Source organism: Musa acuminata, chromosome BXJ1-4 (genome assembly GCF_036884655.1).
Source record: "Musa acuminata AAA Group cultivar baxijiao chromosome BXJ1-4, Cavendish_Baxijiao_AAA, whole genome shotgun sequence".
Taxonomy (NCBI): domain Eukaryota; kingdom Viridiplantae; phylum Streptophyta; class Magnoliopsida; order Zingiberales; family Musaceae; genus Musa; species Musa acuminata.
This window is the reverse complement of record NC_088330.1, coordinates 35,612,325-35,637,890: the sequence shown is the minus strand read 5'-3', so window position 1 is coordinate 35,637,890 and position 25,566 is coordinate 35,612,325. Positions and strand designations below refer to the sequence as shown.

At 38.4% G+C, this 25,566-nt stretch overlaps 4 protein-coding genes across 7 annotated transcripts; 2 read left to right on the top strand and 2 right to left on the bottom strand.

Annotated features, from left to right (window-relative positions):
* The first annotated feature begins 1,063 nt into the window (after positions 1-1,063).
* LOC103983278 (non-structural maintenance of chromosomes element 4 homolog A) lies at positions 1,064-4,851 on the top strand. Its single transcript, XM_009400502.3, has 7 exons — positions 1,064-1,612; positions 1,693-1,773; positions 2,465-2,711; positions 2,850-2,940; positions 3,799-4,015; positions 4,133-4,224; positions 4,562-4,851. The coding sequence occupies exons 1-7, from the start codon at positions 1,447-1,449 to the stop codon at positions 4,637-4,639; spliced, it is 972 nt and encodes a 323-aa protein (XP_009398777.2). The 5' UTR covers positions 1,064-1,446; the 3' UTR covers positions 4,640-4,851.
* Positions 4,852-6,176: 1,325 nt separating this feature from the next.
* LOC103983280 (enoyl-[acyl-carrier-protein] reductase [NADH] 1, chloroplastic) lies at positions 6,177-11,283 on the bottom strand. Of its 3 annotated transcripts, none has more exons than XM_009400506.3 (13): positions 11,049-11,283; positions 10,059-10,425; positions 9,118-9,227; positions 8,973-9,028; positions 8,764-8,848; positions 8,620-8,667; positions 8,378-8,452; positions 8,201-8,312; positions 7,304-7,355; positions 7,170-7,221; positions 7,008-7,065; positions 6,628-6,726; positions 6,177-6,504 (listed from the first exon to the last, which is right to left on the bottom strand). In XM_009400506.3, the coding sequence occupies exons 2-13, from the start codon at positions 10,330-10,332 to the stop codon at positions 6,374-6,376; spliced, it is 1,152 nt and encodes a 383-aa protein (XP_009398781.2). In that variant the 5' UTR covers positions 10,333-10,425; positions 11,049-11,283; the 3' UTR covers positions 6,177-6,373. The 3 variants fall into 3 exon arrangements, with proteins under 3 accessions (XP_009398781.2, XP_009398779.2, XP_018680885.2); XM_009400504.3 differs by having other exon boundaries at positions 10,059-10,355; XM_018825340.2 differs by lacking the exon at positions 11,049-11,283 and adding an exon at positions 10,682-10,911 and having other exon boundaries at positions 10,059-10,355.
* A 61-nt stretch (positions 11,284-11,344) lies between these two features.
* Positions 11,345-22,460, top strand: LOC135659466 (citrate synthase, mitochondrial-like). Of its 2 annotated transcripts, none has more exons than XM_065176302.1 (20): positions 11,345-11,423; positions 12,586-12,651; positions 12,797-12,859; positions 15,284-15,325; positions 16,225-16,290; positions 16,369-16,434; positions 16,610-16,723; positions 17,294-17,357; positions 18,114-18,196; positions 18,856-18,905; positions 18,977-19,054; positions 19,496-19,624; positions 19,713-19,755; positions 19,920-20,006; positions 20,340-20,441; positions 20,799-20,906; positions 21,010-21,060; positions 21,312-21,385; positions 22,015-22,066; positions 22,150-22,460. In XM_065176302.1, the coding sequence occupies exons 2-20, from the start codon at positions 12,601-12,603 to the stop codon at positions 22,240-22,242; spliced, it is 1,416 nt and encodes a 471-aa protein (XP_065032374.1). In that variant the 5' UTR covers positions 11,345-11,423; positions 12,586-12,600; the 3' UTR covers positions 22,243-22,460. The 2 variants fall into 2 exon arrangements, with proteins under 2 accessions (XP_065032374.1, XP_065032373.1); XM_065176301.1 differs by lacking the exon at positions 11,345-11,423 and adding an exon at positions 12,290-12,381.
* A 248-nt stretch (positions 22,461-22,708) lies between these two features.
* LOC103983281 (exopolygalacturonase-like) lies at positions 22,709-24,817 on the bottom strand. The gene is made up of 6 exons (XM_065176308.1): positions 24,510-24,817; positions 24,202-24,342; positions 23,927-24,103; positions 23,539-23,828; positions 23,245-23,473; positions 22,709-23,162 (listed from the first exon to the last, which is right to left on the bottom strand). The coding sequence occupies exons 1-6, from the start codon at positions 24,660-24,662 to the stop codon at positions 22,938-22,940; spliced, it is 1,215 nt and encodes a 404-aa protein (XP_065032380.1). The 5' UTR covers positions 24,663-24,817; the 3' UTR covers positions 22,709-22,937.
* Between the last annotated feature and the right edge of the window lie 749 nt (positions 24,818-25,566).

The following is a 25,566-nucleotide window of genomic DNA, read 5'->3' as shown; positions in this document are numbered from 1 at the left end:
TCGTCCTTGGCTTGGTTGGATGCGAGAAAGAGCGTCGCGTCACTATTATAACGTGCGGTAAGGCATGGGGACACGTAACTCAACTGCAGCCGTTTAGATTCCACCGCGAAGGACACTTGCCACGATGAAACAAAACAATGATAGAGATCAGGTACTCCAAAGATATTACTAGGCTGTAAGAAAAATGCCGCTCTCGAAAGCTTGATAACATCACCTTCTTCGACTCACGTACGCAGCAAGGTCTTAGCCGCTCATGGCATATTTTGATACCATCCATGTGGTAATAGACAAAGGACATTCGGACTAATACAGCGACACCTCAAATCCGAACGAGGTGATCATGTGACCTCCGTATTGTTTGACGCCGGACACCCTGGAGCCGTTCTGTAAAACTCATGACGGCACCAGACACCCTAAAGTCGTTCCACAAAACTCAGGATGACGCTGCACGATGTTGACCTATATGACGTTGGACACCTCAGAATCGTTTTACAAAACTCGGGATGACGTCGCACGATGTCGACCCGTACAAGTTGATCGATGCTTGTTTGCATGGTATAAGTCATCCTCCCGAGGAGTCGATAGCCATTAAGGGATAATCCTCTGACCAATGAGGGGACTTCGAACACTCAACTCTCTCTTACTCCACTCAAATATAACTTTAGCTTCAAAGGAGTTGAATCGAGAAATCTCCCTCCTGATCTCGACTTGAGTGTAGGAGCCTGATGATGAGGCCCATAGCTCATCTCGATCTAATGCCCACTTCTTCGACCTGAACATTTGCATGGGCAACCTTACGCATTCAGGATTGGATCAAGTCGTGTTGACACGTCAACCATGGTATAAAGGTTCACCAATAGCTCTCATCTGGTTGAGCATGAGGATGATAGTTTGATTCCACACCTCATCAATATTGTTTGATGATATGAAACCTAGGTTAGATTAGAAAATTGGAGAATGGACCCTATAGGATTTAAGTACCCTTGATTATAATTATCATTTTGTGTACCTCATAATATCATCATTTTCTTCATTTTTCTATCATTTCCTTTTGCGTTCGGATTTAACTATAATCATATCGCACATTAGAGTTTTTATTTCGATACAGTTCACAGATATATCTAATATGAAGTATTTAACAGCTGTGATCATATTGACGTATATTACATAGCCGCAAAAAGTCCGTTCCCTTCACTGCTTCCGATGCGCGCACGAACTCGCTCAAGTTTCCCGGCGACAGCGCGCGGGATATCCGAACGATCCTCCCATTGCGGAATCCCCTATCAGCTACCGCTCCTCTTCCCGTCCTCTCGTCCTCCCGTCTTTTGCTGCCTTCTTTAGGGTTTTCGATTAGGGCTCGGTCGGGAGATCAACGCCGGAGTATCTCGTGGGAGATCTTTCTGGCTTCCGCGAACAATAATAGCTCCTCTGCTGTAGACTCGACCCATGGCGAGGGCTGTTAAGAGAAAGCCGGAAACCAGGGGCGGGACGGCGGCAGAGGTGGTGGGAGGCGAGCACGGCGGCAGCAGCGACGCCGGGCGGCGCCGGCAAGGGACGGCAGACCGCCGTATTCTTCGATCTCGTTACATTGCCGTCAAGAACCTCATCAGCAGTGCGGATTTTTCTGCCGTCTCTTCTTAGGTAAACGAATTAGGTAATCCCTTGTGCTAATTTGTGTTTTCGCTGCTTCAGGTAAACGGGAGGATATCACAGGCGCTAAATCGGAGAGGTTTAATTCGATCATCACGGAAGTGGAAAGCTTGCATGAACATGGTAAATTTGCCGATCCTCCAAGGATTTGATGTTTTTACCTCGTATATTTCATCTTTCAGCTCCCGATGTTATGCCCTACTTGCCAACCTTCTTCACGCTGTTCTAATTCCCGTCAACCTGATCTTGTTTCGTGAGTTACTGATATCCCACGAAATGCCACTTATGCTCATGATCGAGCGCTGACTCGCATGGTGGCGATGCTCTTTGCTTGTCGTTTGGCGGGCTTTTGTAGTCTCATCACAGTGAGCGATGTGGTAATTCTTTTTAGCAATTTCTCTTGGTAATTTCCCACCTGGAACAGTTGGAATGGAAGGCTTACAGTAGTAGTTATTGCTTGTGTGGCTGGCTTGACTGCAATGATCAATAATGACAACTGAGCTCCGGTGTTTTAGATTATTGGCTGTGTTCATTGTTCAGTTGTGATACGGCAGCCTCCACAGTATCATCCATGAACAATTTCTGTTCTCTTTAGTGCTTCTGTGCTTTGCTTGGGATGTTCTGCGTGACATGAAAACTGCATATATTATGCTGAAGATCCATTTAGGTGTGGTGAATTGTTTTTCTTATGGCTTTAACATTGAACAATGTTGGCTTGTTCCTTTTCTTCTCCCTTAAATGCTTTGAAGTGAGTGAGATTTGAATAACAAAATTATGGATTCTTTTTTCTCTTTTCCTTTGCATATCATTACAGTTCAGAGACCTAGGGAACAAGTTGCAGATGCTGAGGCTCTACTGGACATTGCCAACACCTTGTTAACCTCAGTTAGGTCCCAAACAAGCAATGGAGTGACACCTTCTGATTTTGTGACTGCATTGCTAAGGAATTTTGGTCAACAACAAGGTGAAGCAAATATTGAGAATATTCCAGTTTTCAACTGGGATGACATTGGTCATGCAGCTTCTCATGTTTTTAGGACTGCTCCTGGATGCCCTACGATGTAATGGACCAATCTAAACTGTAAATTCCCATGGTCTTTGAAATGTGTCCTGGTTTGGCTTTCAAATAGTTTCAAAATAAGTAGATCCTAGATATTGTTGCCTGTATTCTACTTCTCATTTGTTATTCACAATGTCAGGATCGGTCCCATGTATACTGAATTGAAACAGCGCAAGGTGGTTGTTCAGAGAAAACGAACAAGGGCTACTGAAAGCAGTCATCCTGATGAGGTATCAAGTGTTGTTTGTTTAGATCCTTTTTATCTGTCAAAATATTTTCATCTCTTTATCCTAATATATTGGTCAATATTTTTCTTTGAGCTGTAATAGTTAATAATTATATTGGAAAAAGAAGTGTCACACTATTTCTACATTGTTACTTCTATTCAACATTTTCTCTTTAGATGTAAAGATTTGAAGTTTAGATATCTATTATATGAAAATCTATTCATTTGTTTCCAGGCAATATCATGTACTTTCTCAAGCACTGGTTATCTGTTATTTGTCTTGGCTTGTCGTCGACATGCATTTAGCTGCATCATAACTGCTACTCCTCTTTGGAGTTTGAATTATCAAATACATAATTTATTATTTTAGGCAACTTTCTGTAATTTCTGAAGGACCTCTTTTGTCAAGTATTTGTTTTTCTATGCTTGCTACAGAATATATTAATATGCAATCTTCTATAAGTTTTGAATATCTATGTTTTGATATTTAATCATTAATTTACTATTTACTATATTGAGCACTATTACATGGTTTCTGAAGGACCACTTTTTTTATCGAGTTTTGTTGTCTATGCTTGCTGTTAAATTCATTAAGTGCATCATATCGGTAAGAAAACACTGCAAGATTTAATGGATTTGCAGCTGCTCATAATGTTTTAGATAGAATATGGTCTGCTGTTATCTGAAAAACATCTTTACTGTGGCAATTACATTATAATGCTAATGTTTGTGGCAATTGATTCCCCTGCATTGTATCTGGTAGTGACGGGTAGGTCTGAACATAAGTTGTAGCCTTGTTGAAGTTGATTGCGATTGTTTACATGGTTCACTCAAACAATGTCGTTCTTTCATGAACTTACAGCTCGTTGATGCTGGGTCTGAGGTGAAGGCTGATACCGAAAAGAATATGTCAACCATATTTGAGATCTTACGGAGGAAGAGAAACGTAAGGCTGGAAAATCTAGTGCTGAACAGGGGATCTTTCTCCGAGACTGTAGAGAATATATTTGCCCTCTCATTTCTTGTTAAGGATGGAAGAGCTGAGATTACGGTGGATGATAGTGGGCATCACCTAGTTTGTAGGTCTTTCATCTTTGAATGCTGCCTTTTTCTTTTGGACTCCATCTTGATCTTTGGTCACATTCTCAAACACATTCGGTTGCATTGCTTCTGACATACTTGTTGATCATGGTTAGCTCCAAGAAATGCTCCCAAACCCTCTGCAGTGGCATCTGGCGAAGTATCATACAGTCATTTCATTTTCAGATTCGATTTTAAAGACTGGAAGGTATTGCTTCTTTAACCAGGTTCTACTAACTTTTCTTTTATATATATTACAAACGTTACGAAGTGAATGAAGAACTTATTAGATGACTGGTTTAAGAGGAATATGGGCAGAATTGCCAGTTCTTGGGCTTCTAAAAATTTATCGATTTCTATGGCACAACCTTAGTGCTGCACTGCTTCTTCGTGATCTTAATAATGTTCGAATCGGTAAACAATCATAGGGGGTAAGATTGTAAACAGAAATCATCTCCTGGTTCCCACATCAGTAGAATTATTGTGTACTAGATTGTCACTATGATTGCATTTGATTCTTCCTGATTCATGTTATGTTTTTGCAGTTGATGATGGACTCTGTTGCTGCTGGGGAAGAGCTAATGCCGCATAGAACTTTTGCAATGGATGATGTGGTAGGTTAACTTACATTTTATTGAACTTTGGCAAAGCTTTGGAGGCCTAAGCGTCTCAGTAGAAGGACATGTATATATTAGGCATATGGTTTGTTCAGCTATCTTTGGAGAAAGTAAGAGTCCAGTGATTTTTTTTCCAATGTCTTAATAGCTTCATACCACATGTATTATTGACATTCGTTCTTTTGACTAATTAATTAACGCAACTATTTATACTGTGAGTTTGGGAATGTCATGAAATACTAACTTGTGATGCCAACCAATTAGTTTATTTTTTATTTAAATAAATGTAATTAGTTTAATAATATTTTGGCGTATGTAATGAATTGTGAGAGAGGAGAAAAACAAACCAAATACAGAAAATAAAAGATGACGTAAATCAAAAGTATTTTTGATTGAAGATTATGAATCGGAAGATTCATCTTTAACAACTGAAGATTATTTCTTAATTCAAATTAGAAATATTATCCCTGTCAAAGAAATAAATTTATAATTGTATATAATCGTATTTATAATTTGATGGATGATAGATAACAACAACAACAATAAAATCGTGTATGTCCCAATTATTTAAAATCGACTATTTAAATCTTTTATCATTATTAAAATCTGTAAAAAAATTTATATATTTAATTAAATTTAAAATATTTAATATTTATTTATAATTTTTATTAAAATTTTTTATAATCTTCCTTAAATCTTCTCGTATCATTAATATTAATTATTTCATCTTTTCTAAATATCATATTCTCGTACCATTAAACATCTCCTCATCTTTGTTTCATAATTATTCATGAATAAAATATTTTTTTCTATATTAAAACATCTTATATTTCATAATAACTCAACACATCAATCAATCCTAACATTTTCTTCTCAATAACATAAATTTTTTTATATAATTTTTCTAAACTATCTCAAAAAATTCAATGATCACACAACTCTCAATGACCTTTATCATTTTACCCATCATGCTTTCACTCTATGAAAAAATAAAATAATTAAAATAACAAAGAATGTCAAAAATCGTATATGATCATCAAATGCTTTTGAGATTAAAAAATATTTATAAAAATATACATTAATAAAAAACAAATAATAAAAATATATATCGACAAAAGATGGCAAACAAAAATATATACCAACATAAGACAAACGATGAAGATATATACTAACGAAAGATAAACAACAAAAATATATGCCCATAGATGATGAAAATATATATAATGAAAAACATATGATAAAAATATAAATCGATAAAAGATGAACGATGAAAATACATACTTACGAAAGAATGATAAAAATATACATTGACAAAATACATAAGATGAAAATATATAAGACCGACGATGAAAACATATGCCAACGAAAAGTGAACGATGAAAATATATACCAACGAAAGACAAACGATGAAAATTATATTGAAGGAAAATAGATGATAAGAGATTAAATCTCCCTCCTGGCCCAAAACATTTTATCTCATGATTATGCTTTCCACGACACCCAACTAAACAAAAACTCAACAACAATAGATGCCTATGAAATGTAGAAAACAAGCATACTAACATCATAAATTAGACTAAAAATAGTTTGAACACGTTTGACTTTTAATTACTCCACTAGCAAGTGCTAAGTAAAATGACTTGAACCCTAAATGCACCAAGACAATCCCACTCTTTATTCAATGGTGACAGCCGCAAAAGAAACAAAAGTCGAAACCTCTATTCTTTTTTATCCCTACGATTATGTTGCTAGCGTTGAGCTATCGATTGCGAATCCCATGGTGTTCAGACCATTGTCCACATACACAACAGAACCCGTCACTGCTGAAGCTAGTGGGGATACCAAGAAAGCTGCTGTGTTGCCGACTTCATCTGTAGAAGGTATTTTATTTGATATAAAAAACATGGTAAGGAAATGGGAAGAAAGTGACACTCATTGCGCTTGATTAAAATAAGATAAAGTAGCAATGATTTAATTAAGTTAAGAAGTTTGACCTGCGAGCAATTCTTTCTGCAGCGGTGCATTAGAGTATGAATAATCTATCATCTTTTCAATGAATCCAATAGCTTTTGCAGCTCGACTTCCCAATGGCCCTGTGTACATGTTTAATCTCTATGTGATTATCAAGTTAATACTTGCATGTGATAAATGGTTTGCAACCGAACTGATCAGTAAAATATGATTGATAGATAGTAATAACTGAAAACAACCAAATGCTTAGCTGAAGTTTGTAAGGTGGGTGTGTGTGTGTGTGTGTATATATATATATATATATATATATAAAGAGAGAGAGAGAGAGAGAGAAGGTTTAATCTCATCTCAAACAACACGAGACTCCAATTTTAACATAATTAGAACTAGCAAAGAAAAATACCTGCAGATATTGTATTGACTCTAATTTGGCCTTTTCTTCCAGCTTCAAAAGCCAGCACCTACAGCCAGGAACAAAAGTACTATAAAACAATTAAAAAGCAGCAATAAACACCTTGCTAAAACATTCAAAAATTCAGGACACTTTGTAGAAAATAGACTTTACTCTGGTATCACTCTCCAAGGCTGCTTTTGCTGAACTCATTCCACCACCATATCTACAAGTTTAAATAAAAGATAAATATATAATTTGAACATCATATTAACTAATTTTGAGCAAGAAGGTAGGAAAGATTATACCCTGGGATAGTTCTTTCAGAGGCAATGTATGTTAGAGATATTGAAGCACCCCCTGCCACATTGAGTTGCAGATTTTAAACTTGGTTTTAACACATTTGCAAAATTGAAGCATTAATAGATGAAAATATCAAAACTTTAGCAAAGAAGTAAAAAATTAGATCCATCAGTCCAACTAGCACTTGAGAGGTAACTAAAAAGTTTGTTGATTTACTTGGGTGACTTATATGATGAGGGATTGTTACAACCCTGTTAGTTTTAAAATGTTTCAGTTAATTCTTGTTTTAAATTGCATAAGTTATTCCTAGGTAATTTTAAATGATCTTGATCCTTCTTCTACATCTGACCTCCCTCTCACTTTTCCTAGATCTACATATAAAATGCTGTTGTTATAATGTGATATTTGTTTCCAATTTCCTACAAGGTCAAACATATAGAGAAGGGCTCCTACTATTCAGGTTTTTTTTATACTATCCTGAGGGTTAAAATATTCAGGTTAATTTATCCTAATCCATTTAAGTTTGGCTGCCAACCAAAATATCATTTGGTAGATAAAGATAGTCTATCTAAGATAGACATGACTAACAAGAGGAAACATGTAAAGAAAAATAAGGAAAGGGTGGTTATAGGCACAAAAAGTGGTGGATTAATCAATTTCACATCTTCCCATGGGTTATTTTATCCAATATCAACTAGGTTAAGTTGCATTGAGGAGATTCATCTATTCCACCTTAACCAATATCAAGTTTAGCAGGATAAACCCTTAACCCACCACTCAACTCATCTTAATCAGCAAGAAAGCAATACCTAAATTAACAGTTGTCACCAGTATTAAAAAGACACCTACACAACCCATGATAAAATATGGCATATGTAATGTTTTAAGGAAATGAAATAAACCTGAATTCATTATTGGGAGGAAATGCTGGAGCAATGAAACAAAAGAGTAACTTGATGCTGAGATCGCAGCAAGGTATCCTCTTCTAGATGTCTCCAACAGTGACTTGGTTACCTGTTCATATAAATTATGACTTTGAACCAACACACACACACACACACAAATTGAAGGAATAATACCTCCGGGCCATTGGCAAGAGAATGCACAAGAATGTCAATGCTTCCAAAATCATTCTTCACAGATTCAGCAACTTCCTGTGCAAATAACAAAAAACTGCAGTATCAGAAGACAACCAATATGATATTCAAAAGCACCATTGTCACAGAGATCAGACTGCTGCACTCTGTGTAGTGGCAAGAAGATATGTATAATGTGAAATAAAATAACATAGTTTGGTAAAGACAAGGATTTGATGGTCTACCTTAACAGTCCAGTTTGAACATCCTGCATAACGTTTATTTGTTTTGACCTAAAATGATAATAACACACCAAAAACTGTTTATGATTGAAAAAGGAAAAAGAAAAGACCAAAGGAACAATAGTATTATAGGCATTTGTTTCATACATCTTCTGGAACATCCTCAGGTGTATCATAAATAGCATCAAGAGGATATATTTTGGAGATCTCCATAAGTGAACCATTTGGCAATCTGCAGAATGCAATCATTGACATAACCACTTCATAGAGTTACAAGCCATGGGAAGCTGTGCTTATACATTAAAAGGAAACAAATAAATCAAATCATAAATGCATGACTCTCATAAAGTGCATACCGACGTGACTCATCAAATTTTCCACGCCTTAAGCTTGTCTCAAAAATGTTTAGTGCCTAAAGGCAATAGTATGGGCCATTAGAAAACCTGATAGGTAGTTACCCAAAACAAATGGCAAAATTAATTAGAGTTCAAATTGACATACAGGCACCCATGTACCAACGATAATTTCAGCCCCAGCAGCAGCAAGAGCCTTTGCAATTGCCCAACCATAGCCATTGTCATCAGCCACTCCAGCAATAAATGCTCTCTTACCTGAACAAAAGAATTTGGTGTGTGGACTTAAAGCTTACCAAAGATGAAACAGTGGCTAATCATCAAGAGGAGGATGGAGGTATCTCCACTTGGAAGTACAGGTTAGTGATATGAAATGTGTAACACTACCATAAATTCAGGAACCAAGCATATGTGATCATCTGATGTCTAGTAGTTTAAAAGATATGAGGTTAAGGAATTAGGCAATGATCTGTCATAAGATATAATGGGAAAAGATGTCTAAGGGCTTCAAGGGGAACCTGGAAAATCTCAAAGGATCAGATAGTGTAATATTTAACTAAGCGAAGCACAACAATGTGAAGGTACAAATAGCTGAACTATGTATTATTGATCTGAAAATCATTTGACAAAAGAATCTGAAATGTTCAGATGGATATATCAGCTGCGTATAACAAGTTTCACCAAAACTCCAACGTTGCAAAACAAAAACAATCCTAAGCTAATTTAAAATCAGAAAGTAGTTCATTTTTCTATTTTCTTCTTACGAGCTCCTTTCTATACTTTCTTCTTACTAGCAATGAGAACAACAATCTGCACCCATTGATTCCTGATAAATCATTAAAAGGCTCATTATGTGAAAAAAGAACTGAGAAAAAGTATCACAAAAATCTAACTTCTCAGGAAACTGAACAGATTTTTCACAAAAAAGCAAAGTCATTACAAAATTTGATATTTTAAGTAATGAGAACAATTTCAGGTAATCAATCTAATTTGGTGCAATATACAGAAGCTACATATGATACGAGAAGAAAGAAGTTCTAAATTAAACTAAGAGGCAAAGAACTGTTTAAACTACAACGAATCCTGTACCTCTTAGATCAATAGGCAACCCATGTGCAGTCCCTTTCTCAGTTTCCCCAGACATTGCCCTAGTAACAACTCTGCAGTTCTTTGAGGAGGCTGACGGATATCTCTCACAACGAGATTGGCGAGAGAAGATGCCAGATGAGTTTGTTAATCCTTGTTTGGCTACTTTCAGGTTGAACCCAGAAATTGTTGTCGTCGATGTGAACATTCGTGTAGGAGAAATGATGTAAGGCCGTGCTACCACAGCTTGCAAGCCAGCAGCTGCGGATGCCCCCATTGTTCTTCACAAGTCAGATAAACCTGGATGAACCATGACAGAACCCAGTGATTTGGCTTCAGATACCCTAATTTGATCCAACGAACAACAAGTCTGAAAAACATACAAACAGCTTATATCCAACATTCCGAATCACAGGAAAGCTCAACTCCACATTAGCATCTTAGAAAGATAACGTCAATTAGTTCAGGTATTAAGTAAGCTACGAATTCCATGTATCAATCAATAGACAACCGCACGTAATCCGGTGAAAACACACATCATGTTGCCTAAACACAACTAATAAATGCAGTTCATGAAAGAATCGACTAACTCCGCATGCATTGAAGAAAAAAGCAGAACAAGAAACCAAGTCATTCAAGAGCGAAGCATTCCACTATTTGAGCTTAGAATGAGATGTAAACTCCAGTTCACTGTATGATTCCTCGCATAGACACCACCATGGGTAAGATTTCATCTCGTCCCTTGTGCTCGATCTTGGAGTTTCAGTACAACCGAATGCACCAAATTAAGCATTTCGCACGAAAAGTCAATCAATTTAATCGCTCCAAACTTGTTTCAGAGCTAATCTACAATATACAAGCAAAACAAATTCCACACATCGGCCTTCCTAAGAGAAAGAGATCGGCGGCCATATCTCATCATCGACGGCAGAAATGCCAGATACAAGACCAAAGAAACCATGAGAATCACATCAGGATGACGCGATCTCTCACCTGCAGGAGGAGGATGCGCGGGGTTCGCGTCTGGATCGATCGGAGACCGCCCCACTCCTTAAATGAAAGAGGTTTCGATGAGACCGAGGCGCTGCGACCGGTTCGTCGCAGGTGCGGAGAGATCGAGGGGGTTTCAATGAATTTGCCGTCGAGCCACGGGTGGGTTAGGGTTTAAGGCTTGGGTTTGGCTCGATGTCTTCGAGCCTTTTGCTGGGCCGGTCGATCGCTGGTGATTTCTAAATGGGCCAAAAGCCCTAGGGTTTGTTTTTGGAGCGAAAGAAACCCTAAACGCCATTAGAGCTGCTTCCAAGGATCGGAGCCGCTGGTTTTCCTCTCATCATTCTTCGTGAGTCGCCGCAGATTCCTCCGAATCAGGTTTCTTCGGTTCCCTTGATTTATTTGCCCATGTCGCAGTGATTTGGTCGTCCAAATTTACGATTTTCTGATTTATTAGCAAGAAATTTCTGGTTAGCAAGAAAATTTCTTCGTCGACCAACCTCGGCAATCCAATGGTTCTTCCTGCCGTTCATGATGGTGTTTCTGCACCTACCATCAACACCGGTGTATGCAACAGGTGCAACACATCCGAAGGCTGCAAGCCCATTCTATCCACCATTGATGGTCTAATGGCACCCCCAATGGGAAAAAGACTGGGAGGCCGATCTGAGCCGCCTCCCCCTGCTGGTGTGGATGCAGCTGCTGCTAGCTTTGCAGCCACTGCCACTGCAAAGATTAGCGTGGATGCAACCCTTGCAGGTGATCGGTGCAAAGCTGGCCGTTCGTGATTATGAGTCTGACCCTAACCCGAGGAACATTGAGCTGGAGGGACCTTTGGATCACGCAGCGTGGTTTATGCGAGGGGAAAAGAAGAGTACATTTCCAAATTTGCCTCTTGCACGGTGTCCGGTCTGCAGTGCAGCGTTTGGTTCACGCGGCCTACAAGTTCCTTCCAACGACTCGACCTTTAGGTGGAGTCAAATCCCTCTCAGCCGTCCGGTACGATCTTTAATCGGGTCAAATCTTCCTCAGCCGTCCGAGTAAGCGGTGACGTTCCTATTATTCTGGAGATGAAGCACGTCTCTATTTAAAAGAGGGTATAAAAGGAGAGTCCATTTCGGAAAAGGGTAATAAAGGGCCCCATTTCCGTCTCCAATCATAATTAGTAGGGAGAGGGGTAAAACGCAGAAACGGGTGGCAAAAAAATAAATAAATAAATAAACACAGTTGGCCACTCCCTAAATATGATCTAAAAGTCCTCTTTCTTGGCTTCCGCCACCCGCCCGCCACCGCTTTCTCGAGTCGCCCTTTACCAGTTTCCATCCTCTCGCTTCAGGTAGTTCGTCTTACCCTTTGCGCTGGTTTTTCTCATCGATCATGTCATCTTTAACCCCTTCTGTTCACCAAAACCCTAACTCAATCGGATCTATTTCTGTTTATTGTTTGCTTTCATCTGGACTCAGATCTTTATTGTATGTGATTTCTTTCTTGACTTTCATTTCTGTTGTTGTTCTTTGTCTTGATATGATGCTTATCGCAGGCGATTTCTGGATCCATGGTGTTCTTCCGGAGTGTAGTGGCGCTTTCGAAGCTACGCTCTCGTCTGGTAAGTGATTCTCGTGGGAATATAATATATTTTTCTTGACTGCTAGTTTAATGAAATCGGAACTTCTTATATGGTCTATCCTGTGTTGTTAATCTGTTTGCATTCTGTTATTTGTCATAATTCTTTGGGCGACCTTTGTTTCCAGGCACACCAATCCACATCGTTGGGTTCAATCCGATGGCTGCAAGTCCAGAGCACATCAGATCTTGTGAGTCCTTCTTTCTGTTTCACTACTGGATTTATTTGACTAGTGGTGATTGCTGATATGAGACTTCATGTGCTGTGGACTGAATAAGAAAGCTTGTATTTGCTAAAAGGAAATTTGGTGTTCATGTCTACTTAGTCTGACATGCTTATTACTGGTATGACGCTGACATTGCACATTATGGCTAAATATGGTTCTTGCAATCACCATTAGATATAAATTTGAACTGGAGATGCTTAATTCTTTTGGTTGGTCGTCCTCTGAACTAGTTAGTGAGAGTTGACATGGACCATGCGCTGCAAGTCCCAGGGGCATGAGGGTTCGCTATGGCATGGTTGCCTTTGATGGTCATGTTCACAAATGATCAAGCTAAACGAGTAATAACTGGGACTCTAAGAGAGCCTAGGCATCCCTTGGCTGCCTTCACATCCCTTTATACAGGCATGGTTATACATAAGTAATTTAGTAGAGGTAGTGGATTTCATTGTTTGTGACCTCAATAGATAAGGATATCTTGAATGGCAATTGTTATTATTGGCCTAATCCAACTCAAGGGGCAGCTTAATTCTCCTCACTTTGATTATTTCAAGTGTTGTAAGCTTTAGTGACATTGAAGCTACCACTACCAACTGTTGATAATGGGAGGGATCAACATTCCCCAAAAGTGTAATGTTGAAAACCATTAAGCAGATTATCTTGTATTGTCTAACATACCTTTCTTTTTTATACAAACTCTTATTTATTTATTCATCAGATACATTTACAAGATTCCAAGTCATGCCAAAAATTGGATTGAAATCTCTAGAATAACTGATTTTTGGGGGACCCAAAATCACCCTGATCAAATGAAATGCACTATTGGCCATCGATAACACAAAATTGTCAATATCGATTTCTTTGAACTGCATGACTCGAGAACCATTTCCCAGGATTATCTATCATTTGGCAATCACCTTTATCTTATGTACCCCACCACTGGTTGGTGGTGATCCAAAACCTTCTTGATTGAATGTACTTATCTATCTGGCAATCCAAAATCGTCTAGATTAGACAAACTGTACTACTAGTCAAAGTCTACGAAGATTATCACTGTCAATTGCTTCGACTTGGAAAATGGGAACATGAGAACTGTTCAGTAAAAACTCAAATCGTTGGCAACCTAAAACCACCTTTATTGGGCTTACTTGTGGGTGCTACATTGGACTAATTATATTACGAACAATAGTTCTCATGACACATGGATTTCTATTGTGGGTGTGTCTGGTTGTCCTCCGAGGTGGGTGTCCGGGGCCATACTTTGCCCCAGTGTCTGGAGTGGATCCACTGATTACGTCATGACCAATGGTTAAATCTTCCTAATTGGAAGTTAATCTTTGTCAACTATAAAGGTGTTCCCCCAACATAGGTTCATGCTTGCTTCTCCAAAAGTTCTTCTCTTTTCTGAATTGACACGTATATCTACTGTTTTGGGCTATTAATTTTAGCTCCAATCCCAATAAATTGAGGCCCAAGGTAAACACATCGAAAATGATACCCTTTTGTGAGGAATCTTTAACTCTTTGTTCAGGGAGTGGGTAGATCAGACTCGTCCCCACCAGATTCTATGGATATTGGAATTAAATTTTGAATCACGATTGAACACTCCAATCCTGAGATAGTTGATTAGCATGGGAAGAAGAGATGGGCTTGGTTGACCAACCACCACTCGAGGGTGGTACATGTGATGTGAAACGGGCTTCATTGGATTAAACTGAAAATGAGGCAGCTTGTCATGATTTTTATCAGCTTGCACGGTGTTATAACGCTTCTTGGTGTATAACATAGAGGAAGGGGTGGAAAAGAAGCTATTAATACAAAGAAAGAAATGGATGTATGTTGTGTCAGCTCTCTCCCCTCCTGTTACCTAATAGTGGTGAAAGCAGAAGAGAGACAAGATCATGTCTGTCCCATTACTTCTTTAGTTATAGCTTCTTTTATGCCACTGGCCTTCATGTCACTAGCTAATAACTTCTGTAACAACATGGAGAACACCTCATCTACCGCTCTAATTTGCCTAGAATCCCTTCCCTGCCACATGTGCCATCGTTGACTGAAGGTTTGCCAGTCCAATGGTGATCAGGTTCATGCCCTTCTTGTGCTGGTCCTTCGTCGAAGGGTCGGGTTGTCAAGCCATATCTCGGGATTTGGCATTGATCTTAGTAGTGCTGGGTGGGGAAGGCAATTATCATAGGATCAATGAATAATCTACTTGATCATCTCTACTTTATTTCTTCATAATCTAGCGATTCTCATGATTCTGTCACGACAGCTAGTTTGTTAGATTGCTTGCCTGTATTTATCTTCTTCCTTTTTGTGCTAAAATTCATAATTTTGGTTTGTTTCCTTTATTATTTAACTGTTTGCTGCATGTTCCATTTCGCATTGCAGGATCTTCATGCTCAATTGAAGGATATGATTCCAGAGCAACAGGTATTGTTTTTTTTTTTTCTTTTTCTGAAGTAGTTCAATCCTCATTTTGGAATCATGGTTTCCAGTCATAATTGCTGGAGGAGCATATGGTGTTGACTTGATAGTCCACGTTAAAATTTAGTACTTAATGATTTTTTCTGAGTCTTGGCTTATTATTGTTTTGATGTTTAAAACAACTATTAGCACTTAATTTGAAACATATTTTAATGTCTGACATAAAAGTTTAAACAGCTAAAGCTGCTGAAAACAATTTGTTTGATGTTTATAACATGAAAATTTTGACAACTGAAGCTTTAGCTTGTTGTGGATTTTTATGATATTTATATGGCAAGTTTTTTGTTGCTTGCAACTGACCACTGTGTTGCTATTGTAAAATTCAACAAACATATCTGATAAACTTTTCTTCATTCATTGTGTATCTCTCTGTCATTCATATCTTATCTCTCAAGTATTCTACGAAGTATTCTTTCTGTAATAATTATGTAATTACAAAGAGAGTATAGGATATTGATTAAGCTTTGTTTTACGTGACAATTTGCTTGGAAAACATATCATCTTTTCCATTGATCCATATTTGCATGGGTGTGAATTTGTTCATTGGTTCATATCGTTAGGTTTTCTACTGGATTTTATTCTTATTTATGCAACTGTTGACTTGAATCATGGTATGTGAATGCTGAGGCAAAGGAAGGAGCTAACAATTTGTATGGGCTTGTTCTTCTACCTATATTCAACAGACAATTGACAAGCATTAAAGGGCATTTTTTGGGATGCATTAATTATTTGAATGCCTTAGAACTAGTTTGCATTAATGTGAAACTTCCATTAGGTAGAAGTAATGAAATTGTGAAAGAGATTGTTTCTTATGCTTTGCTAGCAATACTATTTTTTTCTTTCAGGAATGCTTGAAGAAACTGAAAGCAGAACATGGAAAAGTTCAACTTGGAAATATCACTGTAGACATGGTATATGTATTTGATCACATAGCAGTTTAAGATACATGTGAGTAGTTGCCATTTCACTAGTAACTTGCATGTGAGCAGGTCATCAGTGGGATGAGGGGAATGACAGGTTTGCTGTGGGAAACTTCATTACTTGATCCTGATGAGGTGCATTTCCTCTGAATATAAATATTTGTGCTGAGAACTTATAATTTCCATAATCCCCCTTTATGTACAGACAGTTTACTTAAGAATTCTGCTTTTAAGCACATGATTTTTTTCCTTAAATTTATTATTTGTTCCAAGATTTGGTAATATGATAGAAATGCTGATTATTTTTCAGGGGATAAGATTCAGAGGGCTTTCTATTCCTGAATGTCAAAAGCTATTGCCTGCTGCAAGCCCCGGTGGGGAGCCATTGCCTGAGGGTCTTCTATGGCTTCTTTTGACCGGAAAGGTGATCCCCGAATTTGTTTATCATTGCATTAGTACTGACTCCTTGTCTCCTTGGTTCTCTGGAAAGTGCTCATTATTGTAAATTTTGGTTCCTTAAATAGGAGACCGTATATGAGTAGATATGAGATTCTTAATAGACTGATAAAGGAAGTTTCTTTGCTAGTGGTTTAACTAGCAATGCTAGAAGAGTGCTAATATACACAAGACTGCTGTGGCTATGGTTTCTAAAATTAGGTCTTCTGTATATGCCAAAGGTCATTTGGTTACTAGTTCATAGTTTTTTAGACATTTGCTGGGAGTCTAGTTCTTAGGGTGCCACAGTTTCCTCATTGGTGAAACCTGCATGCCTGGTGGTCACTAATCCTACTCAACTGAAAACATAGTCACCAATATGATTTCATGCCTTCCTGAACACTTTGTGGTTCTCCTGCTATCAGTTTTCTCTTCTATGCTTTTCTATCTCTATGATGTGTATTCTACATAAAGTGTCTTGTCTTTGCCTTTAGTTAGTTTGGTTAAAAGCATAATCTTTTTCCATACCTCAGGCTATACTACTTTTTCTTTACCCTAGGTGCCTAACAAAGAGCAAGTCGATGGGCTGTCTGCAGAATTACAGAGCCGTGCAAAAGTTCCAGGTTCCCTTATTGACTATATATTTTTCGGGTTTTTCATGGTTAACGAGATTATTGCAGCTAATATTTTGGTAGTAATTACATTCTTCCAGTATTCTTTTATATTTCAAAGACATTGACTGGTCACTTGTGTTCATAATCATAGATATGTTAGGAATTTTAAGGCTCATCAATGTGCTTGAATACATGTATAGCTTGTGTGCCTCAGGTGAACCTTGTAGATTAAGAATCCCTGAATAATAGGTAGATTATTCTTTCTTGCTTCACAAGTTATTTGGTACATCAGTCCAAGGCTAGTCTAGGATATCACTATTGTAATATTTGTATACAACATAGAGATTACCTGACATACATATAGCTATGCTGTTTCATAGTTGTGAAGAATTAAGACCCTTTAATTTATCACATGAATAATTTATGAGAGGGTTGTCTTACATACAAGTACTGTGGAATGAAAGGTCACCGTATAAATTTCAAAGTTTGGTTTCCTACCATAGTTTACACTGTAAGTCTCATTGTGCTTGTTCTGTCTTCCAAAGTAGCAATAATACTGACAATTGACTGCCGTAACCAACAGATATTCTTAGAATAATCTAATATGTATGCCAATGACATCTTTTAGGACACATGGACCTAATACTTTGTTAGGCCAACACATGGATCTATTACTCTATTAAGCCATGTGTCAACACATATGAGTAGTTGAACTTTTCTTCTTTCAGATTTTTTTCTGAATTTTGTGTGGAAACTTGGCTGCAGAACATGTTTTTAGAGCAATTGATGCTCTCCCTGTCACAGCTCATCCAATGACACAGTTCGCTAGTGGAGTTATGGCACTTCAGGTAATTAGCTGACCATTTTTAGCACTAGGTTGGGCTAAATTCACAAGATATATTTAATCTGCACTCTGGAATTTATAACTTTTGCATTATATTGTGAAAAGGCCATTTAAATGAATGCCAGATTTTAAAGATGCATTTTTTGGTATAGTAGAAGAAAGAAAAGAAGTGTTAGACTATCTTGGCTATGAATTATTAGAAAGAATGCATATGATACGGTTGAAGTCATATATAGTTTCACATAGCGGTATTTATGCATCCCCAATATCTTATATTCTAATTCAATTTCACTTTAATTTGTAATATCATGTCTGGTCTTGTGGGAGTAGTTCGGTCTCAGGATACCTAGCTGACCTCCTAGCTGCCATGCTCACAAGTCACAGATTTAGATTAATTTTTCACTAATTAATTCCATTTTTGGTAGAAAAAGCTAGTTGGAGTTTTTTTCTCTCCTTGAGTTTTAATTATTAAAAAAGATCTTCCTAAAGGTGATCTTTCAATTGGTATATCTTTAAGGTAGTAACAAAATTAGCATCTTCCCATGATTCAAGAATTTAAGATTGTAAAAAGGGTAAAATCTCTCAGTTCATCAAAAAGAAAGGATAATACATTTGAGGTTTATTATAATGCCTTTTAAGACAGAATTTACTATACCATCACAGGTTGAAAGTGAATTTCAAAAGGCATATGAGAAAGGGATGCCGAAAACAAAGTAAGTGCTCACGACATTTATTTACAATTGATTGATATATAGGAGCACATAAGAGTTACTATTCTTGATAGGTTTTGGGAGCCAACATATGAAGATTCTATGAATTTGATTGCTCGGCTTCCAACAGTGGCTTCCTATGTCTACCAGAGGTAAGTTTCTGCAACTTCCCAGATTGTATTTCTACTTGATGACTTAATACCTAGTCTTCCAGTCTTGTAGAGTATCTCTTTACCAGCAAAAAGTTTTGAACTACGTTTTATTTAATACAGTTCTTATTGCCTGGTAGTCTCTCATTACTGAAGATGAAGCTTAACAGTGATATATAATTTTGTTCATTTACACAGATATAATTTCATTTTAGCTGGTTCTTTGGCGAGCTGCCTGATTATGTCAACTGTTCACCAAATTGACTTGCTCTTTATTAGTTTCCTGAACACACAAAACTTCTTTTAGTATCTTGTTATGTGTAAAGAAATCAATTTTAGTTCTTCTATATGGCATACATGTCTTTGTTCATTATTGTTTATAAATTGTCAGCGCCAGAGATTCATGTTTAGAAATTGATGGAGTTGTTTTTCTGCATCATTCAGAATTTACAAGGATGGTCAAATCATACCTGCCGATAGTTCTTTGGATTATGCAGCAAATTTTTCTCACATGCTTGGGTTTGATGATCCCAAAATGCTTGAGTTGATGAGACTGTATGTAACTATACACAGGTGATCAATCCATTATCCTTGCCCAAGTTTGTTATTATATTGGGGGTATAGGTCCATATCTGACATTTTGAGGCATATAATTTTGCAGCGATCATGAAGGTGGAAATGTTAGTGCACATACTGCTCATCTGGTAAATGAGATATTATAATCTATTGGTCTTCTCACTTGCATCTTATTTTTTGTTTGATTTAAATATTTTAGTCCCAAGTATTCTATTATTGAAGATAAATGTAGAGCTTGTTATCTGTTGTATCTACAAAACTTTTACCTACGAATCATTTACACAATATTCAGGTCGGCAGTGCTCTTTCAGATCCTTACCTTTCGTTTGCAGCTGCACTGAATGGTTTAGCTGGACCACTTCATGGCTTAGCTAATCAGGTATGACTTGTTTGGTGGCACTTTTCTCCATGTTATGCATCACCTCTTAGGCTGTGACATATTCCGGAATATCTTGGTACCATAGTGTTGGTTTTCAACTAACTAGCTGTTGAAAGATAATGTGAAGGCAGTAGCTTATGATTTTTCAACAATCTTTACCAGTTTGCCCAAAATACTTTTTGGACTGCCAACTTACTTTTTTGCTCCTAGTTCTACTTATTCTATAAGGCCATGACTGTTCTTTATGCCATCTAAAAAAATTATCAAGATGGTTAGATGCTATCTATCATTAGTTCTAAAGTTTGTGAATTAATTTGTTTTCTACTGTCTCAGGAAGTTCTTCTGTGGATAGAATCACTTGTCAAAGAATGTGGAGAGGACATTACAACTGATCAGTTGAAGGACTATGTTTGGAAAACATTAAAAAGTGGCAAGGTACGTAGTTCCTTATCATGTTGTTTATTCTTGCATATAATTGGAGTTGTATTTTAGTCTTCTGTTGATGTGATGAATGCTCAAAGTCCAATTATTGCAAAAGGTAAAATAATTGATTTCAAATTTGAAATTCCCCAATTGCCACTAAACTTGAAGATCAAGTCTTCCGTACTTTTGATTCTAATTGTTGCCATTTGAGTTGATAAAGTTGTAGCCAGAAAAAACTTTTATTCTATTTTCTTCTGTTAGCAATATATGCTCAGTACAGAGCTAACAGTTTTTTTTTCATGTCATGGACGTCGTATTTACTTTATGCATCATATGTTGTCATTTTAATTGCAATTTCTGTGGCTACAGGTTGTCCCTGGTTATGGGCATGGAGTTCTACGGAAGACAGATCCAAGATATACATGCCAAAGGGAATTTGCATTAAAGCACTTGCCTGATGATCCATTTTTCAAGCTGGTTAATTCCACAATACCTGTTCTGATTGTTGGTTTGTCTCTATTCACTTGGAGTTGGGAACCAGATTGAACAATGCTTTTGTTTGTCTTTTTTTTTTGTGCAGGTCTCGAAGTTGTATGAAGTCGTTCCTCCTATACTTACTGAGCTAGGCAAGGTAGCATTGCCAGACCCCTTATTAATCAATTTGATTGGCAATATTTTGTCAGGGAAAAAGATTCAGTGGATAACCAATTTGGTTATTTGGTCTAATATATACAGTCAAAAAGCTAATGTTGTGCCGAACAATAACCAGACATGATATTTTCTTGTCCAGGAAATTCTAGTGCAAGTTCTTGTGTGCTTCAACACTCGTAATATTGTCTTACCATTATTTTAGAGTAATCTTGTAAGCTGGTATTGTTGCAGGTCAAAAACCCATGGCCCAATGTTGATGCTCATAGTGGAGTTCTGCTGAAGTATTTTGGATTATCTGAAGCAAGGTAAGTTGTTTTCAATACATTAACGAGGTACTTGTACTTGTTTTCCTGGTAAAAGTTTTGAACACTCTGGTCAAGACATGATGATGCAGTGTTTTAGTTTGTAGTCTTTCTACCAAGCATAGTGAGAGCCTTGATGCCATGTTAAGGTCACCTCTTTGTTACCTTGGTGAGCAAGAATTCAGTTGCACTAGACCACCTTTTTAACCTTTCTGCCACCCTGGTTGGATAGAATTATGGAATTTGACATGACATTATGTAGGATAAGAAAATTTAGTTGCAAGTTTCTCTTTTTCTCTTAATCTTTTAAGCTTATTGAGTGCGAACCTTGCCCACCTATTTCTGTTTTTTTTTTCTTGACACAAGTAAAAGGTTTGAGTCACGGAAATAAAGCTTTCTTACATATACTGTATGGCTGCAGACATTGACACTGCTTAGGTAACGGATTGCCTGTTGGACTGCCTGTTTTTGTTTATAAGCTGATCGCTGACCCCATAGTACCTAGTCTATTAACCTGTTTGGGGACATCAGCCAACTGCTTTACCTTTCAACCATGAAGTCCATAGTGGCAATTCAATTGTTATTGAGTCAGCTACAGCTATCCTAAGTTCTGTCATATTTAATATTTGCAGGTATTTCACTGTTCTATTTGGAGTCTCAAGAAGCATCGGGATAGGCTCCCAGGTCCAAATACATTTCCTTCAACACATGATTTCAAACTTATCTTTGTTTTCTTCAAATCTTCAGAGTGGGTGTTATTGATGCAGCTCATATGGGACCGAGCACTTGGTTTACCACTCGAGAGACCAAAGAGCGTCACCATGGATTGGCTTCGAACTTACTGTACGAAGGCTACGTGAGTTTCACTGCACCCCCAGTTGTTTTGAGATTAATTCCTGTTTATTTGCTTTTGTTTTCCAATAAGTGGCATAATGCCAGAGAAACTTATAATACGAGCCAACATGATGTTTAGGGAGGAGTACTTCCGTTATCTTGGTTAATTCTTTTTGTTTTATCATTCATAAGAACCACTAATTTGATGGATGGATCCTGAGCAACTCGGATCTTTTTAGCTTCATTTGGAATTGGAGGACATCAATTTTGCTTGCAAGAACTTAAGCGATCACACATGAACCGTCCATTATAATTATTATTATTGTTATCATAGCACGATGATGTTGAGGAAAGTTATGTCACACAAACTGCATCGACAGGCTTATAATTATTATTATTGTTATCATAGCACGATGATGTTGAGGAAAGTTATGTCACACAAACTGCATCGACAGGCTTATAGGTCAAAGCACAACATTGTTGAGGAGAAAATATTGCGGTATCGCAATGAGTAATATATATCTGAACAATTTCATCAATACAGTAGGTGAAGGGCGACATCAAAGAGCCATCACTTCATCTCATCCCATACAGGAACACATAAGTTCTTAAGTCTTACAATCATATCATCCCGTCTTGTAGCCCTGCCTCACTTTGTTGGCTAGATGGATGCCAAAACACTTGTATATGCCTAGTAAATTAGTTATTCATGCTATATGTATTACTCGCACGGTGGGGGGTTGTTTGTGCCACTGTACTCTGCCTTGACGTTGAGACAGGCGGAGGATATGTTCCCGGGACCGGCGTGTTGGAGGTTGACGTCGTGGAGGCTGAGCTTCTCGCAAGGCATCCCCTTGCTGCACTTCAACGTCACCGCCACCGGTGACGTCGTCGTCCCCTTTATGTTCCTGAAGTGGATGTCGCTAAGCTTCACCTTGGACCACGCCTGCATGCATAAGAAATCTCTTCCATCCACAGCAGGACCACGATAAGAATACGAGTACGAAGAGTGTCGCTTCATCGCTCACCGAGTTGTCGCACTTGTCGTAGGGGCAGTAGGTCTGGTCGATGACGATGGGATTGCCGACGTTCCTCATCACCAGGTTCTCAAAGGTCATGTTGATGGCGCTCGTTTTGACCGGCGAGTTGGCCCAGGTCTTCACGCGCACTCCGTTCATCGTCCCGATGAGCTTGCTGTCCTTCACCACGATGTTCTGTACATCCTCTTCGTCCTTGTACCTCCCCAGGCTTCCGACACTGTGATGACGGCATATGAGAAAATATACGGCTGAGATGCGTTTGTACCGATGCAGATGCCTGACCTGATGCCACGGCCAGGGCCGCAGGTGATGCCGGAGATGGTGACGAAGGAGTTGCCGTGGCCGATCGAGACGCAGTCGTCTCCGGTCCTGATCTTGGAGCTGGCGATGGTCACCCCCGAGTTGCCCTCCATGTGGATGCCGTCGGTGTTGGGGCTGGTGGCCGGGGCGGTGATGGTGATGCCGCTCCCCTTGAAGTTGTGGCAGCCCAGCAGCGCCATGTGGAAGAACTTGCTGTTGAGCGAGGTGATGTCCTTCACGATCGTGTTGTTGGTGTTCACGAACTTCACCGACTGCGCACACGCCATGAACACCAGGAAGAAAGCTGAGAACGCACATCGGCTAGTATAGATGGGGATAATATGCACGGCCAAAGAGATGGATCGATTACGGTTGGTAGGACTTTGCAGTTCTTCTCCTTGGGACACTTGTTGTAGGGCCAGGTGACGGCGCCCTGGCCGTCGAAGGTCCCGCCACCAGTCACGGTCAGCCCGTCGACACGTCCAAACTGCACCCAGCCCTCGCCGTCCCCGAACTTGTTCAAGTCCGTCGTTGCCTTCAACGTGCCCTGCAAAATGTCTGTCTCTGATCACGAGAAGACATTGGCATACTGACTCCAACGCTTGTAAGATTACATGAAGCCTTTAAAGATCAAAGAGGTCTTGCCTGCAACATGAACTCCAAGGTCTGGACATCTCGACAGGGGCCGCTGAACTTAACAGGATTGAGCAGGTATGTGCCGCTGGGCACCAAAATCTTCACCTTACCAGATGACTTGCAAGCTGCATCCCAAGCTGCCAGGAACGCCTGCATGTGGCATCAGAGTGAGTTGCAGGTGCACAACCAGTTAGAACTCTTGCATTCCTATGTTAAACCTTCTGGTTCTTGGAACAAGGATTCAACCTCTCCACATAAAATGAGAGAGAGAGAGAGAGAGAGAGAGAGGTATCATGCATCCAACTTCAGACTAATACCTTGCTATCATCACTCATGCCATTAGCCTTGGCACCGAAATCCTTGACATCGAAGGTGCCCGAGCTCTTGTCCTTCCCCGAACCCGCTGTTGTTCCCATGCCATGGCATGGGAAGCACAGCAGCAGCAACAACATCTGCTTCACGATCTCCATTTGTGTTTCCTCTCTGCTTCTTTTCCTTCCAAATACAATAGCTTCTCTGCTTGTTTGATCCTTCACAAGCGTCTCGTGGGTAGGATTTATAGGTCTTCTCCATGCCCAAGTTTAGAGACGAGCGTGTGGAGACGCTTAACTACCGTTAACGACCTCCCACCATCATTCCCAGGCAACAACCTCCGACTCTGCTCTCCTTAATAATAGCAGCCGTGCTCGTTGACCTTGGTCAAAATAACATTTCGCAGGGTTGACCTTCTTCGCAATTCGGAATCCATTGAAAGCACACGAGTTCTGCATCAAAATTCGATCTTCATCTGAGCCAGAAAAATAAAATAAATCAACGGAAATTATATTTTTCTCATTCCTCTCTTGAACGAATTAATAACACATATTATTATTATTATTTCATGCATAATATTAATATTCACTTACAAATATTATATCAATTGATGTACGAGGCCTATCGCTTATACAACAATATACTAATCAATCCGAATGCCTCAATCACGATATGATACGTATGATTTTCAATAAGATACGTTCAATACTCAAATTAATAAATACTTAATAAGATAAAAATATATATGATATATTTGATTTAGAGAATATTTAGGTTAAGATTTGATTTTGATGTGATAAATATTATTATCTTGACATTATGTGATTGGAGAAAATATAATTTTTATATCAAAATAATTAAACATATCCTAACATATCACATATCTTGATAGAGGTAGACTCGAACGTCTTATTTATGATACATAAATATTTAAATTACTTTGAAACTAATAAGAATTCCTAATTCGCAATTATCTTAGACCTGTTTTAAATTTATTTGTTAATTTATATCTATATTTTTTATTAACAGAACTACAGTTTATCTTCAACGGAAAGACATTCG